Genomic DNA, 19,155 nt, shown 5'->3' with positions numbered 1-19,155 from the left:
GTGGGGGGGGGGGGGGGGGGGTTGGTTCAGACGCACCCACCTCAAGAAATAACAATGACAGCATACTGGTTTTAGCAACTTAGCTGCTTGTCACCCAGGAGAGTATGGGGGCAGTGGGAAGCGAAAAGACAAAACTCCCTTTCACCACCACTTCCAATTTAGACTGTAGAAGCAGTAATTCCAGTGGCCGGTAGCCCTTTCAATCAAATGTCTCATTTCAAAATCTAGTTGGCCAACCGTAACTAGCTAGAGATTTTCACCTGGAATATTTTGAGTAGAACCCTTTTCCTGTTGAGCAAATGATTCACTTTGGCCTATCTTCGTTAGACAAAGTCTGTATATTTCATCCAGCGGCATTTCTTAAAAAATCAAAATCAAAAACACAAACGCACTGAAATCTGCATTCTGTTTCTGGGCTTTCACACTCCTCTACTCCTAAATGCAATAGCTAAGTTATTTAATTGAAATGCACTAGAAAGAACAAGCACTCCTTTGCAAAGAGATTTGAAATATTATGCCTGTGAATAAGGCTAAATGCAACGTCAGCATACAGGAGTAACTCCACTGCTGTCAATGAGACTTGCATCAAGGCTGAATTTAACCCAGTTCTCAGCACAGTGCAGACTTATAAGGAGATAACAATGGGATTGAAGTGATTAACTATAAACAGAAATAAACCTTTCATGCAAACTGTTTAACTGTACAAACACAGAAGTGCTCTACTCAGCAAGCTTAGGTTGTCTCAATTAACTCAACAGCCCCAAGACTTTAGCAGATGTATATTTAAATAGTGAGAACAAGCACACAGTTAGTGAAAAAACGGTAATCTACAGGTTTCCTATTGAAAGAAAGAAAAAAAAGGGGCATGGTAAAAAAATCCATGCCCTGTGCTCACTGGAGAGCAATATAACAAAGACATCAGTCATTTATGTAAGAGACAAGCTACTGTCTTGATTTACTGAAACACAAAAGATCATTTCTTCAAAAGAAAATACAACCTACATATTGTTCGTAATGATTTGATATGAAATTACCTTCATCTTTTGATTAGAGCAGGATAATGATATAATAGCCATACCAAATAACTGCATACCAAGATGGGGTAAAAATGAAATATCAAATATCAACCTCCCTGAAGTTTCAAGGGAATTTGGATTTTGATTCCTGGACTTCAAGCAACCTCTATAAATTTGGCTCCAAGTTGAAAGGTCAAATTCCTGTTCCAGTCTGGCCACAGCATAAATCACAGAAGAAAAGACTACAATGACACAGATTTTATAAGACTAGATGACTTTATGACAGTTCCAGCAGTTTGAATGGAAAAGTCATGAAATGAGCCTGGATCAGTCTCAGAGCAATCCTACGCTCCAGCCCATACCCATTCCATTCAGAAGCCACCTTCTCTGCCTATTACCAATTGTGGGACACCAAGTATTTCCAAAGTACTGAACAGATGTTAACTCATCTATTTTTCCTAAGGGTAAATAGAAACATTCACAAAAATTGACCCCAGACCCAGAGATTTACGTTTTTACCTACTGATTGGCTATACAAAGTTGTATGTCATTAAAGATTACAATACACCCCTCTCTTAAAAGTGAGCAAATGTATCACATGCGTACCGTATTATTGCCAATTCTCAATCCTTACCAGAGGCCTTGTGTTATTTGGTGTCTGTCTTAAAGCCCCATCTCCTGGAGTCACTTCATTATGCAACTTACTACTGTTTTTCCTAATGAAAGTTTCTAGCCTTCATGGCTACAGAGAAAAGCCAGAGAATGCCAATAATACAGACTCAAAAATCAGAGGGCAAATAAAAAGAATCTCTTTTGTTCAATAATGAAAATACCAAAGATTTTGTTGGTAGTGCTGGAATTCGTAATATTGGTGACTAAGTGAACTGGGGCTGAAACCCTTCTAGCCCAGACAAATCCACTGCTAAGCTGAGCCAGGGGAAGCACCTCCACTCTTCCTGCTCCACTACTGCAATGTATCCAGGAGAAAAAACAGTTACAAAAGTGAGGTTTGTTCAGCATATGACCCTCTACACTTACTAAACCTAGTGCCCTTATCTTGCTGTGATTAGAGACAATGTTCAGAGACTACCAGGACAACATCCCGGCACAAATTTTAATGCAGTCATCTGAGGAAGCCACTTCTGAGCCCTGCATGTTTCTGGGCACTTGTTAAAAACCTATCAATGATGGGTCACTGCAACAGGCCCCATCTCCCAGGATGGCCACAGCACCTGCTAGAGGCCACACTATGCCCATTCTCCTACTCATTCCCCCCTTGGGCTTCATCATTAGGCTGCCAGTCAGCTCATCTTCACAACTCAGTGAAACGGGGCTCTCACACTGTTGTCTGGGGCTCCCCTGGCCCCATCTCTGACTCGTCTGGGCCCATTAAATCTCCAGGCTTTGGTTCCTCTGCTAGGCTTTAGCCCCAACTGTCTACCAGGTCCTGGACCCTGGCAGGTCTGTCTGGGCCTTAGCCCCTCACAATATGGAGTATCCCTGAGGCATCCCTGATCCCTGGGACCCCTTCTATCTCTGGTCACTCTGTTTGGGCATTGACCCCTTGGCCCCAGCCAAGCTTGTGCCTGCTTTGGGAGCACCAGCTCTTCTAGGCTTCCTCCTCTTGCCAGTCCCAGACCAGCTGCCTTTCAGGGGACCTACCCCTCCAAGCACGTGCTCTCATCCATCATGATTCGGATGTCTTTTGGGATACCTATGTCTCCAGATCCTTCCAGTCTTGTGCCTGTGCCTTGGCCCTCTCAGCTCTAACTCAGCTCACCCCCTCTGCCTCTTAGCAGAGCTTAAAACTGCCTCTAGCACCCTGCTATGTGGCCTCCTCCTCCCCTACAGCCACAACCCATTTGTCATACAAGGCCATAGGTGGCTAGGTTTGGCAGTCACTTCAAGGTCAGTAGAGGCCAGGAAGTCAGAAGCGAGGAGATCTGTTCAGGGAACCAAACTGGCGATCCGGAGAGTCAGGCAGAGCACAAAGCCAGGAGGGTAGCTGGGTTAGGTATCCAGGAGGTCAAGCTAGAGTCAGGCTGAGTATCCAGAGGGTCAGGCAGAACATGAGGTCAGGAAGCTAACCAAGTCAGATACCCAGAAAATCCATCAGAACCAGTAGCGGCACAATCCATGGGTGTAGCAGTCTAGGTACAAGGTTGCCTGGACATTTCCCCTTCTGCATTGGGGGTTCATATAGGAAGGGGTAAGAGGCCAGCTGACCTTGGCTGGCCACTCCAGTGGCAGGGAGTGGGCACATGCCTAGGCCCAGATGGAATATTTTGGCCACCTGTGTCTGCTACCATGTTCTGCTGGGGAGGTGGCAGACTGGGATAAGCTATTTTGCCAAGTAGGCCAAGACCCTGGGTTCAGGACCATAGCCTGACATTGGTCCTCTGATTAACACAAACCCCAAACAGCAACAGAAATAAGACATATAACTGATCTCCCTATATGCCATGCCTGCAGAGCTTCCGCCATAGTGAGAAGCTGAGCCTTGACCCTGGGTTCAGGCTTATATGGCTGTTACTCTTCCCACTTCCGATCTCCTGCCCTGGCTTGCTGCTGCTAAAGCCCAAGTATTGCAATGCTCATCCCCTTATTCAGCCACCCTGTCTTCTACTGCCTGCAGGCCGGGTCCTGAAACCTATTCAGCAGCAGGTACAGGTAGCTCAGCTCCTTTCTGGCAAGCTCCACTTGCTCCAAGTAACAAGGGAAAGAGGTCCCCTATTAAAATCATAAACCTGAGAAACGAGGATCTCCTGCAGGGCTTCTCAGATCAGCTTGGACTAAAATCCCAGAGAACCCAGAAGAGGCCCAAATACAAGGATGCACCACCGCTGTACCCTACGCACCCGAGTTCTCCTCCACTAGGATTTGACAGCCATGTCTGCCCAGAGGATACAAATACCGATTCCTTAACAAGAAGCAGGAAGCTCTGGAACACAGGACCCGCTGATTCTTCCCCTGAAGGGAAGATCTGCTGGGACACAGACACCTGGCATTGGCTTAGCTAATTATAGCTTTCCTTTGGGGATTAAAGTGGTAGGACCTTCCTTGAACTACAGCATGACTGAAACAAGATGGGTGTGAGGGCATCAATATTCTGGCCAACTGGTTAGTCCCAGTACAATCACAGTCACAGCATGCCCCAGAAAACAGCCCAACACTTCTCAAACTCCTGTGTTTCCATAAGCAGGGCAGCCATGGGTAGTCTATACAATAGCCACTTAGGAACTACACTGAATAGTCTTCCCCATTGTCACCATACGCTCTCCTATCCGGGTCAGATAGCGCTACTTCCATGCTCAAAACAATAAATAAATACATAATACTGACTATGTTAGTAAATCCCACGTGCATACTTACACCTTCTCTCAATATCCTCTTTCAGTAAAAGGCGGATAATATTTTACTTCCAGGGTGCATTGTGGGGTTGAAATAGCAAATGTTTGTACAGTGTTCTTTAGTGTGCTATGTAGTGTTCAGTTTTAATTAGCTTACCTTCTGGGCAGGATTCAAGGCTTCTCTAGATACTGGTTGTAGATGTAATCTCAACACTACGTAGTACAATCTGAATACTCAACACTATTGTTTGCCATTTTCCTTTTTCCAAAAAAAAATACACAAATGTGCTCTTTACCTATGCATTCTTCTCTTTTTCTTATCTTGATTTTTTTGGTTTGTTTTATTTTGCTTTTCCGGGGCTGCAGGGTTTGCCTGCCATCTTCATTGGACTCAAGAACACTTCACCAACAGCCAGTTCTTTTTTGGCACTGGAAGTTATTTGGTAACTACCAGTACAACTTAGGAAAACTTTTAGTTTACTGGTTGCATAAGTCTACTGGCTTGATTTATATTGAGTCAGGAACCCAGTGGTTTAACTCTTTTCTTCAGCCCAGGTATTCTAGACTTGGTTTTAACACAAGAAGAGGCCTTTTATATTCACAGAGCCTAGATGGTTTTCATCCTCATGACCCAATGAGGATTTGAAGCTTCAGGGTGAGGTACACTCACAGAATCCTCCTTTCTGCTCTGTGGATCTGATTTATTTTGATAATCTGGATCTTGGCCACTTTAATTATCTGTAGGTATCAATATGATTGGAACTAAATCCACTAACTTCAGGGCTAGGGGCAGAAATGACATATAAACCAGTATAAGTGATTAGAAACCAGTCTAAACCTGTAACAAAAGTTCAGTGCACGTACACCAGTTTCAAAGTGGCAGAATCTAGTTTAAGACACATCTCGATGGATGAAGTATCAGATTTAATCAGTTTAGGTTAGACCAGTCTATTGAACTTCTGTCCCAGATCCAGTAGAATAACTCCTGATTTCTAGTGGTGTGAACCAGGCCCAGTCTCTCTCTTCCATCACAGCTGCATCTATCTGTTAAACTACAGTGTTATTTCTGAGAGAGAGAATAGTGGTACCAGCATTTAATCAAAAGCTAGGGTTTATAAGGCTTTCATCACAAATCCAATGAGGGAACTGAAGATATGGAAACAGATGACTCTTTCATCCAAAATGCATAATTCACTTCTTGGAAAAGTGGATAATTAGCATTAAAATATTGCAATGTAATTATATTAAGTACCCTGATGTTCTAATTTTATCTCTTTGAGGAGAAAAAAAAATAACTTAGTTATCAGAATTACTCCTTTGAATCCTTCCTACCTCAGGTGCACTGCATAGTAGCATCCTGTCATTCAAGTGCCAACTAATGCAAAAAGGCTTTTTAAAATGTTACATATTTGCCCGCTGGGCAACTACAGTTTGATTGATTTTTCTTAAAAACAGAGCAGCTATTCAATATAATTAGTAGTTGTCAGGTTTCAGTTTGCCAGGATCCCTCTCACAAACGGTGATGCTGCTTTTCACTATATTCGCAGCTGTGCATGAATGCTGAAGGAAGCGTGTCTCTGTAGCTTCCATCAAAGCTATTAATACCCCCTACAGGTCTAGCTAGTTAAGCAATGGGAGCACTTTTGTTAATGGAATAAACCTGTACGCTTTCTAGGAGCTTCGGAGTCTGCTTGGCAGCAACCTGTAGTTAAACATCTTTTGCCCGTGTGAACTTCAAGTCCTTTTGCTGTTTAACCTAGCAAACTTCAAAATCGAATTGAAAGTCATTTCAGCCCCTTTCATAATGGCCAAATCCTCTGCTAGTTTTGTCATGTTTACTTCTGCAGGGCCAAACAAGAACAGGGCTCCATTAGTTTTTGGAAGTAGTTACAAAATGTAGTGTGAAAAAGTCTTTGCCCCCACCAGCCTGTCTATACAGATACAGACAAGATTGTAGAGAGCCAACAGGGTGAGATTCATGGGGCCAAAAGTGCAAACAAGAGGCAGCGTGGCTCGGTGGTCCAGCAGAGAGAGCACTCCCAGTGGGAGAGGGGAGTCCTGGGTCCTGACCCCTGCTGCTAGGGTTATTTCTGATTTTTAGCCAAAGAGTGTCTAATGTAAAATACACACAGTCCAGAGAACAAGCACTTGGGAGACAGCACTCCTAGGGTCCAGTCCCCTCTGCCCTAATCACCACCGCCTCTGCCTTGTCCTGGATTGAACGAGGAGTGCTGGGCTTTATATTGTCACCCTGACAGACACCACCTCTCTGGCTGGTCAAGATCACCAGAGATGACAGAGGCCCTTCTCCTGGGGCCCGTCTGTGTGCTCAGGATCTCAAGATGGCCAGGATACCTCTCCCCAGCATCCCTGAATTAAACACCCAGTTCCCAAGGAGGCAAGGGGAGTTCAGGCACACCTCCATGTCTAGCACTCCTACAGGCCACCTTCCTGCTCAGCACCGAGCGACACTTTGGACTGCCCTGGGGCATTGCCATTCACTGCGCGGGGATCCTGGGCATCTAGTCCTACTGATTTGGCTCATCCCCTTGGGGTGAGGCACCCAAGAGGAGGTACTGACAAAGTCAGCTGGGATTTGACCCTTCATCTTTCTGTGGCTCAGGTTCCCACATTTAAATGAAAAGAACAGCTTTTTCCTCTCTTACTGGCATTCTGGGAGAACAAATCCATTAAAAAAAATAGACTGCGAGGTACTCAGATCCAAGGGCAATGCAGACCACAAACACGAGAGAGAGAAAGAACAGCCCGGAAATCCCAAAACCCAACACTCCACTTCTGACTCACATTTACAGAAGTCCTTCAGCGCCTGGCAAAGTGTGACTGTGGATTAATGTTCCCCTCAAAGGGTGACCCACAGAAGACTTGCCTTGGGGCGACTTCTGCTACCAGTTAGTATTTTAGTTCAAATGCAAGGAGTCTGGGCCAATGTGTGATGTGCAATGTGAGCTTTGGGCCCAGGCCTGCTGGAAGTTAATCCTAGTGCAAGTCAGAAGGACTGATACTTAATTTAGGAGACGTATTCCAGACTTTGATCAGCATGAGTTAGTGCAGTTGGATCTTCATATTCACCTGTAGCATCATGAGGCTTACCGCTACATCAGAGGTGTACATCAAGGGCTCGGTGAACAACTGTTCACCAGGGCGCCCTTGGGATAACCAGGAGTAATGGGCATAAATTCCTGGAAGACTGTTTCAGGTTTAAGATTAGGAAAAACTTCTTCACAGTTAGGGTGTCCAGACTGTGGAATAGGCTCCCTCCACAGGTGGTGCAGTCACCTACCCTGGAAATCATCAAGAGGAGACTAGACAGTCACCTTGCTGGGGTCACCCCACCCCAGGTGTCTTTCCTGGTTGGTGCAGGGGGCTGGACCCGATGATCTTCCAAGGTCCTTTCCAGCCTCAAAGTCTATGAATCATGTTGATATTGAACTCTGTGGTATACATACACACTGAACACCAATATTCCCAAAGCAAATATTAAACATGCAAAAAGCTATTAAAAAAAAGTGTGTATTGAGGGAGGGAAATGTCATTTTGGTACCCTCCCAGCTGAAAATCAAAGTCACTTCCATTCAATTAGCCTGCTCCCCTCTGGATCTGCATAATATACCTGTTCCCGGCTGCTAGGCAACCTGAACATAGTATGGGGTAGCAGTTGTTAACACATCATAAGGATGTACTAAGTTACCCTTAGGATTTTTTAATGTAATGAGAGACACCTATCACCCCAAATAGAAAGGCTTTCCTTTCCAATCAGTAATTAATATCTCTGGGAATGCAGAACTGTTTGTCAAAAGAAAAATAATCCTGACAAAGACACACACATACACTCAAAGAAAGATTATAAATTAGCTTCTTACAAGTGTACAGTAGATGAGATTCATTATGCAAGAGGTTTTTTTTAAAAGCCACCGTTATACGTGAATATAATGTATAATTAAGTTCTAAGAGCCATGTTTACAAAGTCATCTTAAAAAGGACCCTAAAATGATGAAGAATAAAGAATGAAGCCATCCAATTATATACTAACAATTCTAATTTAAAGCAATATATTTAGTTTGTGTAAAACTATCATTCATAAACCAAGCAGGAAATATATTAGAAAAAAAAGATAGTAACATTACAATGAGTACAACCAAGCAAAGAGTTTGTTCTTTTTAACTGAATTTATTATATTGCTTATTCCCTCTCAGATCAGATTTTACTATTTTGCACTCTAGCTGCAGAACTCTTATTAGATAATTGTCTTTTAAAAATCCTCTTAATGTTTTGTTTCTAATATCTTCTCCCCTCTCCCAATCCAAGAGGGAAATAAGAGACGCGTTAAATCTAAAATATTTCAAGTAATACATTATTTGCTTTCTGGATCACTAGAAGAGCCAAGCAGAATCCTATTATGAATACAGAATTATAAGGAGGGGTCTACCCAAATCAAGGAGGCAGGCAAACGATTTTGCAGGTTGATCACAGGGCTGGCTGTCATTTTCCTGGGCTTATCATGAGAGCCTCCCCCACTCCATGCTTCTAATTGGCTGAGGGACCCCAATGTCCCCGCCCCTCTCTGCTGATTGGTTATGAAGGTCATCCATCATACAGCCCCACCTCTTGTCGCTGATTGACCAAGAGGGCTGTCCACCATGTGACCTCACCCCTTGCCACTGACTGATGGGGTGGCAAGAGGCAGCAGTCATTTTGGGCTCCCCTTCATGCTGGCAGCCCACCTCCTGCCTTCCCCCACAGCAGGCTGCACAGCCAAGCCCGTTGTGCAGCCCACTGGGGAGCCAGCATTTTATTTAAGTAGGGCTGTCAAGCGATTAAAAACTTTGATTGTGATTAGTTGCTTGATTAGAAAAATTAATCGCAATTACTAGCAATTTTAATCACACACTTAAAACTCAAAATTATGCAGGTACTTTGTATGGTTGGGGGTGGTATGTGTGGGGGCATTCCCGCACACCCTAGCAGGATGCGGGGGTACCGTAGGTCAGGAGAAAGGGGCAGCAGCAGGGCTGGGGGTTGTAGCTTGGGAGTGAGGGTCAAGGGTAGGGCACGGGCATATCACTGCCCCACTCCACAATCATATTAGCCCCTGCCTCCCACAGGTGTCCTCTTTTTTGAAACTGGAAATATGGTAACCCTACAGGAATGCAACCTGGCGGTGTGAAGAGCAGCACCCAGCAGGCAAGTCTGTGAAGGGGAAAGGGAGGAGCAAGAGGGAAGGGGCAGGGGGGACAGATTAAGACCCCCATGGTGAGGAAGGGAGTGCGGCAGGGGCTGGGGTGAATAGGGCCCCAGGGCCAAGGCAGGTTGTGGGACAGAGGCATGGGAGTCTCACCCAAGGCACAGGGGTGTGCAGCTCCCCACCACTGCATGCACCCCCGGTGGAGGCATGGGGAGCATGTGCCCCTGGGATTTGTGCATAGGGCAGACGCAGGCTGGGGCTCTGTGCCCTACTGCCTTTCCCCTGGGAAGCATGTGTGTGCTGGCCATGCCACGCATCCCCTGCCCCCCAGTGGCAGGAGGCACAACATGGCATCATGTGGCTCCCAGGGCAAAGGCAGCAGGGCACAGAGCCCCAGCCTGCAGTAGGCAGCCCACCTCCATCCCATGCACAAACCAGGGGGGTGCATGCCCCCCATGTCTCCCCCAGGGGTGTGCGCAGTGGCAGGGAGCCACGCCCCCCCCACGCTCCTGGACAAGACCCACAGCTCTGTCCCATGACCCACCTTGGCCCCAGAGCCCCATTCATCCCAGCCCCTGCCCCACTCCTGCCTCACTGTGGGAGCCTTGATCTGCCCCCGCCCCTTCCCTCTCCCCCCACCCCTTCCCCACAGACTTACCTGCTGGGAACTGCTCTACACACTGCTGGATTGCATTCCTGGCCGCATGCATGCTGCAGGTGGTCGTGTGTGTGTGTGTGTGTGTGTGTGTGTGTGTGTGCGCGCGCGCGCACCTGTGTGCACACTCCCTGCCTCCCCCACCCCACCTGCCTTCCTGTTGCAGCAGCCTGGAGCCTGCACCTGGGCTGCCCTGAGGTCCTGTGCACTGCTACCACTGCCCTGCTGGGCAGCTAAGAGGCAACAGTGATGGTGGCAGAGCAGAGCCTGGGTGCAGGCTCCAAAGCCCATGTTTTAAAGAGAAAACAAAACTCTTGCAGACTGTTCCTTGAGCACTGCTACAACTTCAGCTTGATAAAGCTATTTCATTTGAGCAGGTCTCCATGAACATCAAGCTGAAGGAGAGGACAAGGTTCACAGAGTAGAGAACAATCAGAAATCCTAGCAACATTGATCCCTGGAAGTCATATTTATTTTATATTATGCAGGCTGCATATGTTAGACATGTGTTTGTGTGTGTGTGTGCGCACACATGTGTTTGTACTATATATGTTTTATATAATGTGTCTAAAGGAAACTCAAGAAGTTTGTTTAAATATTTGCTTCAACCTTAACAAAACCTTTAATAAATAAATAAATAAATAAATAAATAAATAAAACTAATCCAGTAAGACTTGCCACAAAGTTTAACTGGTCAAGATTTTAAAATAATTAAGGGCAGCATAATCTTTGATGAAAAGCCTGAAAGTAAAACAAATTCTGTATATTTTCTGATTAAATGAAATCTCAGAGTCTTCCAGCCCTACACACTGCATATATTAAGCCAACATCAGTCCCATCATTCTTTACCGGCGTACTTCCACCAGGAACAGCAACTGTTAGCTTGGCAGGGTACAATCATTTTTAGCCACAGTGTTATTACACCCTGAAAACAAGCCTGTCTACTATATAACTGTCATTAAAGCAATAGCAGTTAAATTGTACCAGTGTAGAGATCAGGTGTGACTTGTGCTAATGGAGACATTTCATTCTAGTGAATGTTCTACTTTCACTTCGGATTAAATTAATTCCCTTTCAGAAAGCCAGCACAAGAGCTGTGCACCCTTGAAGTTCACCTAAGCTCTCAAAAGGACCCAAGAGGCGTCTATCTCTTGTGCTGACCTTCTGCATGGAAGATGTTCTACCCACAGTTATCAAGTGGCACTTGGGGTAAAAAAAGAGAAAAGAAAAAAAGAAAGAAATTTTGAGGCTGAGTCTCAGGATTTGCATGCTGTAGGAAGATTTATAACCTCTTGCAGAGAGATGAAATATTATGCAAGAGAAAGCAACCGGAGAAGCAAGTCTCCTATGGTTCAGAATAACACTAATGTATCCTAGCTTATTAGAGGTGAAAGAATTACCCAACTATTTCCAAGGTGTAGGCCGGTCATTTCCTCCTAGTAGCCAAGTCCACTTTTATACAGACCCAGTCTCAGCCTCTGTTCTGCTTTTCATGCATTAATGCAAAGGTGTGCCCAAGCCAGCTACCTTTATTCATGTTAAGTAATATCTTTTTTCTGCAAATAAGACCACAGGAATCAATGGGGAGCCATGCCCTCAGTTTATAAGCAATACAGAACCCTGTGCAGGCTTCATAAATCACTTTGTAAAAAGCGTAGTAAAGTAAAACTGAGAAAAAGCATTTGTAAGTAAAATTACTCCTTTCCTGCCTATAGAAACACTCTATTTTGGTCCATTAATAGTCACTACTATTGCACTTAGCCTGATGCTTACAGATAAATTGCAGATCCGGGCTTAAAACAGGTATGGGGGTCAATAAACTCAAAACAGACTGAAATATTAAATGGTTTTAAAAAGTGTCTACTTAAAACTGTGCTAAATTTTTAAGCCATAGCACATATCATGGAACTAGGCATGGGCTATACAAGTAAATAGCACTTATTTCCTTAGAATTATCAAGAAGTTGAGTTAATTTTCCATTTAATATAATATTTAATATCAATACACTTGAATGCTGCAGATCTGCTAATATTTATATATTCTATAACCTTAGTGGCTGTTCGCTGAACAATCAATCCTGGCATGTGATTTCTTTTCATTTTACCTTAACTCAGAAATCTTCAAACTTATTTAAATCTTCATTAATTCAAAAATTTATTAACAATATTCTTGAAAAATCTCGTATGTCTTTAAATGAGTTGCCTTCCTTTTACAAACTATATTAGGACTTCATGTCCCTACTGTTAACAAAGTCAAACACAGGAAGAAAAACATATACAATCTGGTAATGACCTTAAACTTTGGAGATATCTTCATAAACCAAACACCAAATCAAATAATTTCTTGACTAGACCAGTGCCAAGTTACCAACAGTAGTTTTATTATAAGCATTCAGCAACATAGCAAAACATTTTACTTTTAACTCTCTTATGTCCCATGTAATAAAGACATAAAATAAAATATTTCACCTGGGGGAATGTTTGTTCACCAGAGCGCCCCAAGGGATGACGAGGTTGAACGGTCATAAACTACTGCAAGACCATTTCAGGCTGGACGTAAGGAAGAATTTCTTTATTGTCCGAGCCCCCAAGGTCTGGAACGGCCTGCTGCCAGAGGTGGTTCAAGCACCTACTTTGAACGTCTTCAAGAGAAACCTGGATGTTTTTCTTGCTGGATCCTATGACCCCAGCTGACTTCATGCCCCTGGGGCAGGGGGCTGGACTCGATGATCTTCTGAGGTCCCTTCCAGCCCTAATGTCTATGAAATCTATAATGAAAATGCTTTGCTTAAAATTTCCTTTGATTAGATGCCTACTCTCAATTCAGGATAGCATCATTTTGAATTATATTATTTATAATAGAGGTGCACCGATATACCAGTCACATATCAGATCAGCACCGATAACAGGAAAAGTAACATTATCAGTAATTAGCTTTTTTTGGCTGATATTGTGACCGATAAATGCATGCAGCTGCAGTATGCCCGTGGTCAGGAATCCAGCCCAGCAGTTTGAAGAGCAGCATCCTGCTGGTAAGTCTGTGGGGATGGAAGGGGCAGATCGAGACCCCCTGGTGAGGAAGGGAGTCGGGCAGGCGCAGCACAGGGGCTGCCCAGCCAGGGCAGGGTGCGGGATGGAGCTGCAGGCAGCTTGTTCGGGTGGGACATCTCGCTGCTGTGCACACCCCCGAGGGAGGCATGAAGGGTATGTGTCCCTCGGATTTGTGCATGGGGCTCAGGCAGACTGCCTGCTGCAGTCTCGGGGACAAGGGCTGTGCCAGCCTCTTCCCAGTATGGGGGCTGGGCAGGCTCAGCTGCATGGTGCGGGCAGCAGCTCTGGGAGGGGTGGCCAGAGCCCCACCATGGCCCATTCCTACCAGCACCCCTGCTTGAGGCACTGTGCTTAGCTGCAGCTGAGCCTACCCTATCTTCACCCACCCCGAGTGCAACCCCAGCTTAGCCATCCCACCAGGAAGAGGCTGGAGCAGCCCCTGGCCCCAAGCCCACAGTAGGCAGCATGCCCTCACCCCATGCACAAATCTGGGTGGGGAGGTCACATACCCCCCATGCCTCCCCCAGCAGAAGTGAGCTGCCTCCCCCTGTGCCCTCCCCCCAGACAAGCAGTCTTCAGCTCTGCCCCACACCCCACCCCTGGGCAGTGCCTGCTCCTGCCCCTGCCCCACTCCCTGCCTCACCATGGGGGTTTCAATCTGCGCCCCCACGCCCCTTCCCTCCCTCAAGGTCCTTCCTTCCCACAGACTTACCGGCAGGACACTGCTCTCCAAGCTGCCCAGCTGCATTCCTGTAAATCGGCTATCGGATCAGTATTGGCTGATATGGTTGGTTAATAATCAGACACTGGTATCGGCCAAGAAAATCTTTACCGATGCACCTATAATTTATAACATATTTTAATCCAGAAATTAAAAGGAGTAACAATTTATGCATTGCTTGTGGGTTCTTTAGAAAGCTGTGCACATAGCAAATGGGGAAGTGGTAGAAGTGCAGGGTGAAGGTTGATGCATTATTTCAATTAACCTTATACCCTACACCTATATTTAAATTGCCCAGAGACAGCTAAATAAAAAACTGTTTCATGCTGCTGGAGCTAGATTTCTGGAATTTGGTTACACTGACCTCTTACTGTTCGATGTCTGGGTTTTTGTGTTTAAAAACAACAGGCTTGTTTTTCTAACGAATTTCAAGTGGGTGCTGACATGATTCTTCAAGAGAAAAACTGAGTACAGGTTTCTGACATAGTTGTTCAAATGAACTAATTTTTTTGCAGTTTTTGAAAAATTAAACACTGTGGGAATAAATTGTATTGCACAAATGTAATTCAGGTTAGTTGCATCCTGTATAATAAAAGATTTTTTTTGCTTCAACATTTGCATTTCAGACAAGAAACGTGATGAACCCCTCACAATTGCTTAGCCATACCCCTGAATCATGCAACTCGGGAACCTTAAATCTTTTGGCCTGGCATAGTGGAACCCTGGCTGGAATCCAGAAAGACCAGCAGGTTTCTGAAAAAAAAGAAAGCTGCCACCTTAAGGGCATGGACATGACAACCGTCCTGAGCTAAAGGAAGAAGCATCTTACCAGACCTCAGCTCCACCACTCTTGTGTGTCTGTTCCTGTCCAAAGATAAGCAAAAGCTAAACTGGGGCCTTGTAGTACATTCACTTGCAACAGTTGCAAATCATTAGATTTTAGCGACCTATGGAGGTGAGAGTGTTAGGAAACAGCCCTGGCCTGAAAGGGCACCCATACACGTGCCCGATGCCTGCTCCAAACATTCGAATTAGTATGTGTCGAAGTGGACTTCATTAACCAAGTCTGCTGGAGCATGCCAATTAGCACAGTCCAGCAGCCTCAATGTTGAGTGTATTCAGCATCCCTGTGCTTCAAAATGGTGGCGGGAGCACTTGAACTAAAGCTCATCAAAGAAGCTTAAAGTTAAACCACCCCACCTGCCATTTTGAAGTTTGGGATGCTGAATATAAAAGATGCTATGGGCGCTTTAATTAGAGCTGCTCCCAAGATCCACTCTAATTAAAGCGCCCCCCCCAAGCACATATAAAGACACCCAAAGGTAACAACTTTGTAACTCCATGAGGGTACTTAACACACGTTAAAATGCCTGAAAGCACATCTGCTTGCATTTTTACCGCGCTTAGTGAGTTTTAAGTTGGATGTGTGTAAATGAACAGAGCTAAGCTACCCACCAGAACTTCCTGTGACCACAAGAGGGGAGTGGAAACATGAATTAGCTACCACACAGGAGCTGAGATTCAAGTCCCTCCATTTCTAACTTGGACACATTTGTTTGTCTCCCCGTACCCTAGCGCAGGGGTGGGCAAAATGAGGCCCGTGGGCCAGATGTGGCCCGCCAGGCCATTCTATCTGGCCCACAGGGCCCCTTAAAATTTTAGAAAATTAATATTTACCTGCCCTTGGTTACCTGTAATGAGGCCCTCGATGGCTTGCCAAGACTCAGTAAGCGGCTCTCCACCCGAAATAATTGCCCTCCCCTGCCCTAGCCAGACAAGTCTCACCTGCCATTTCTTGGCTTGCAAAGAACTGGTTTTACTAGATAGGTCTCTTAGTACCCTTGTTCCTTGTAGTTATTATATATGGGTGGACCCGCCACAGTTGTGGGAAGTTGTCCTGTCCCTTCCCACCAAAACAGAATTGTAACAGGAAGATGCAAATATTAAAGGATATGAGCCGATTGGATTTGTGGTCTTCAAAACCCCAGGCAAGTCCTATGGCTCCTACACGTCACTGGAAATTGTCACTACATATTCACTGGAAATTGTACTATGTAAAGGCTTAAGGGAGATTTAAAAATATACCCCTGTGACTCTTAGGACTCAAAAAGGAGTAATATCAGGTAGCTTAGCCCATGGTACAAAGAACATAGTTTCTAGTTCTGAAAGCAGCAGGATGTAGATTAAAGATATCACTAAAAAACAAACAAACCCAAAAAACCAAAAACCACCTGTGACTAATATATCCCATAGTGACCCAAGATTTGCTTCTAAGGACAACCAATGTTTCAAATATTTTTGCTTCTGACACTTAGGATCTTTCATGTTGTATTGCTGCCCAGATTTCAGCCAAATACTTTGAAAATGACAGTGCTTACCCAAATCTGCAGTTTTACTCGCTTGTCGTTCCTACAAACAGTTTTCACTTTGAAGTCAATGCCGACTGTGCTCACGAAGGCTGGAGTGAAAGTGTCATCGGCATATCTGAAGAGGAAGGAGGTCTTACCCACGCTGCTGTTGCCAATGATTAGGAGTTTGAACATGTAATCAAAATTTTGGTCCGAAGCATCTTTGTTTCTGTATCGGGCATCTGCTACTGAAGCCATCTAAAAAAGGAACAACAACATGAGGCAAACGTCAGACTAGTTCAGCAATGTTTACTGCCTGGAGCTCAGCACCTCATGCTCAGCTAACCTGTGCTTTCTAAAAATAAAAGCATTAGCTATTTAAGAAGGGAAATACACTTTGTAATCACCCATGTAGGGCCTGATTTTCATTTCCTATTATCTATGTGTGCCTAGAACATAAATCTGATGCACTGATCTGGGTTCAAAGAGAAAAATGGGTGGTTATTTGCCAACTATTCAAATATTAAAGAAGAAAGAGCATTCTTACTTGAATGACAACATGCAACTTAGGCTGCTTAAATGAGTTGATTTGCTGCAGCAGAGAACTAAAATTTCCAGTATGATGCACAAGTTCAGTAGCCCAGTCAGTTCACAAAGGCAACCACAGCAGCAGGTAGACAGAAACAGTTCCAGCAACGACTACTGAACAAAAATGTTAAACCCCCAAAATGGCCATTTTTTAACTGTAAGCAAAGCTCGCTTTTCAAGAGTGATAGAAGTCTTCGGGAAGGTGGGTGGGGAAGGGGAACTTCTCCCTAAATAAATGAATCACATATCTGCTTTCAAAATGATAATTACTATACATGACGTTGCTGTGGAATGGGTGGTTCAGGGGACTGTCAGTGGCGTTGTGAAAAGATAGAATATGCCTGTGGCTCATTGGGAGATGTGGAAAATGTAGCAAGCTGTGAAAAAATCTCTGCCTCTTGGGTAATTCAACTGGATTCAGTGATCAAAAGAGTCCAGTGTCTAAAAAATTAAGACAGACAGAACTCATTTGCTGCGCTTTACCCAAATGCTTTAACATACAAAGGTTTGTTCAGAGCAGAATGGGCCAAAACCTTATGAGCGTACACAGGGCATCTCCTTCCCCTTTTGCCTTTTCATCTGTTCGTAGACTGAGAGGGGAGAACTTTTTGGACAGAAGCGAGTTGGAAAGAGTTTACTGCATGATGGACACACAGCACCTTTCATGCCTGGAGGGCAGTTTGAAATCTAACTTGAGCCAAAGGTCACCGACTGCACCGGCATCTGGCAACAGCTTCATGGTTTACATGAAATGAGTCAGCATGTGCCTGCTTGGCAAAATAAGGTAGGCCACGCGGATGTCTGTGCTGCCACAGCAAGACTACTTCTAGCTCCCAGCTTAGATTTTTCTAAAGTGCCTTTATGCCAAGCTGCAGTCTGTAGTCCCGACATACTCTGTCTCAGCACAGTGGGGATCCAGCAGGCATCCACAGCACTGAAATCAAGTGGAATTAACTTACCACTACTTGTTTCTGGGGTCAGAGGTGAAGGATTCAGTCTCTCCCCATTTTGTACCCAAAGGCAGAGGAAGGAGCATCTTCAGGAGCAAGAGCCCTGTCAGCGGGGGGTTGTTTGTAAGCTGTCACATGATGTCCACAGAACCCTACCCGGGAAGCAGCAGAAAGGGAAGGCAGTAGAGGAAGATGCCTGCTCTGCTGCTTATGCACTGCTAAAGTGAGCCACGTGCTAGAGAAAGTAAGCAGTGAAAGTAGTCTGAACCAGCTCAGGAATCCTAGTCTACTCCAAGCACAGACAGAAACGACACTTTTCGCCTGATCTGGCCCCTGAAAGCGCTCTACAGCCGTGACCAAACAGAAGCATACGGCTGTGGAGCGCTTTAAAAGGGCCCGATCCTATGAAAATCTGAACCCTCGTTACATGAGGGTTCAGAGGAAGACGCTCCAAAATGGAGTGGCTTCAGTAAGGTCTGTCTGCGCAGCCCCTCAGCCCCAGCACCATTTTCAGAATGGGAGGAGGGAGTTTGGTCTGGGGGTTTTTCAGCCAGTGCTGGAGGGTGGGATGAGTGGACTGGAGCCTACCCAAAGCAGGGGAACTCCAACCCACCCACCCCAGCATCCAGAGCCAGCTGGGGAACCCCTAGAATGAGCTCCCTCCACTCCCTTTCCCCCCTCCCATTCTGAAAACAGTGCCAGGGCTGGGAAGGAGGAGGGCCGTTGTTAGGGGAAACCAGCTTCAGGCTCACAGCCAGCATACTTCTGTTGGATCCCGGGCAGTGGCAATGCACAGGGGGTGCATGTGCACCCCCCTAGAGTGCTGGTGCACCCCTGACAGCAGTGTTCCCCGCTTAGGCAATGGGCAAGGCAGGCAGGTGAGAACGCTGATGCCCACCCTGAGAGCACCGGCCGCAGAGCAGGGGCACTAGGAGCAGCAATGCCTGCGGTCCCCCCACGACCGATTGTGCTGACTGGGCGGGGGTGGGGGAGGAGGTTGCCTCGTGGCTGGTCATGCTGGCACTTCTGTGTCAGAGCAACTGGCCATAGGGGGACGCCCCCCAGTCACTGACTGGCTGCTGGGGGGGGCAAGTGCCCCCCAACTCAGGAAGCACCAGTCGCCCACGATCTGGGGTAGCACTGTAACTTATGGCACTTCCTGTCTGCACCACGATTTACAATGGGGAGCTGCACTTCTGTCTGCACCAAGGAACCTTGTTCCTGCACTCTGGCTACTGATTGAAGTTAGGGAATCTCTTTCTGAAACACTGTCG

The 19,155-nt window shown here is 45.6% G+C and overlaps 1 protein-coding gene across 5 annotated transcripts in view; it reads right to left on the bottom strand.

The window, feature by feature from the left end:
- Positions 1-19,155, bottom strand: part of RAB3B (RAB3B, member RAS oncogene family) — a 185,764-nt gene that overhangs the window by 139,855 nt on the left and 26,754 nt on the right. For 3 of the 5 annotated variants that reach the window (XM_019501312.1, XM_019501311.1, XM_019501315.1), the window contains exons 3-4: positions 16,374-16,601; positions 3,931-4,002 (exon numbers count right to left, since the gene is read on the bottom strand). In XM_019501312.1, coding sequence (XP_019356857.1) covers positions 3,931-4,002; positions 16,374-16,601 — 300 coding nt within the window. The remainder of the gene's footprint in view (positions 1-3,930; positions 4,003-16,373; positions 16,602-19,155) is intronic. The other 2 variants (XM_019501313.1, XM_019501314.1) reach the window with 2 other exon arrangements.

The sequence above is a fragment of the Gavialis gangeticus genome, unplaced genomic scaffold (genome assembly GCF_001723915.1).
Source record: "Gavialis gangeticus isolate Ggan-Ray unplaced genomic scaffold, GavGan_comp1, whole genome shotgun sequence".
Lineage (NCBI taxonomy): Eukaryota > Metazoa > Chordata > Crocodylia > Gavialidae > Gavialis > Gavialis gangeticus.
The sequence above is the reverse complement of the archived record's forward strand: the minus strand, read 5'-3'. Positions and strand labels throughout refer to the sequence as shown.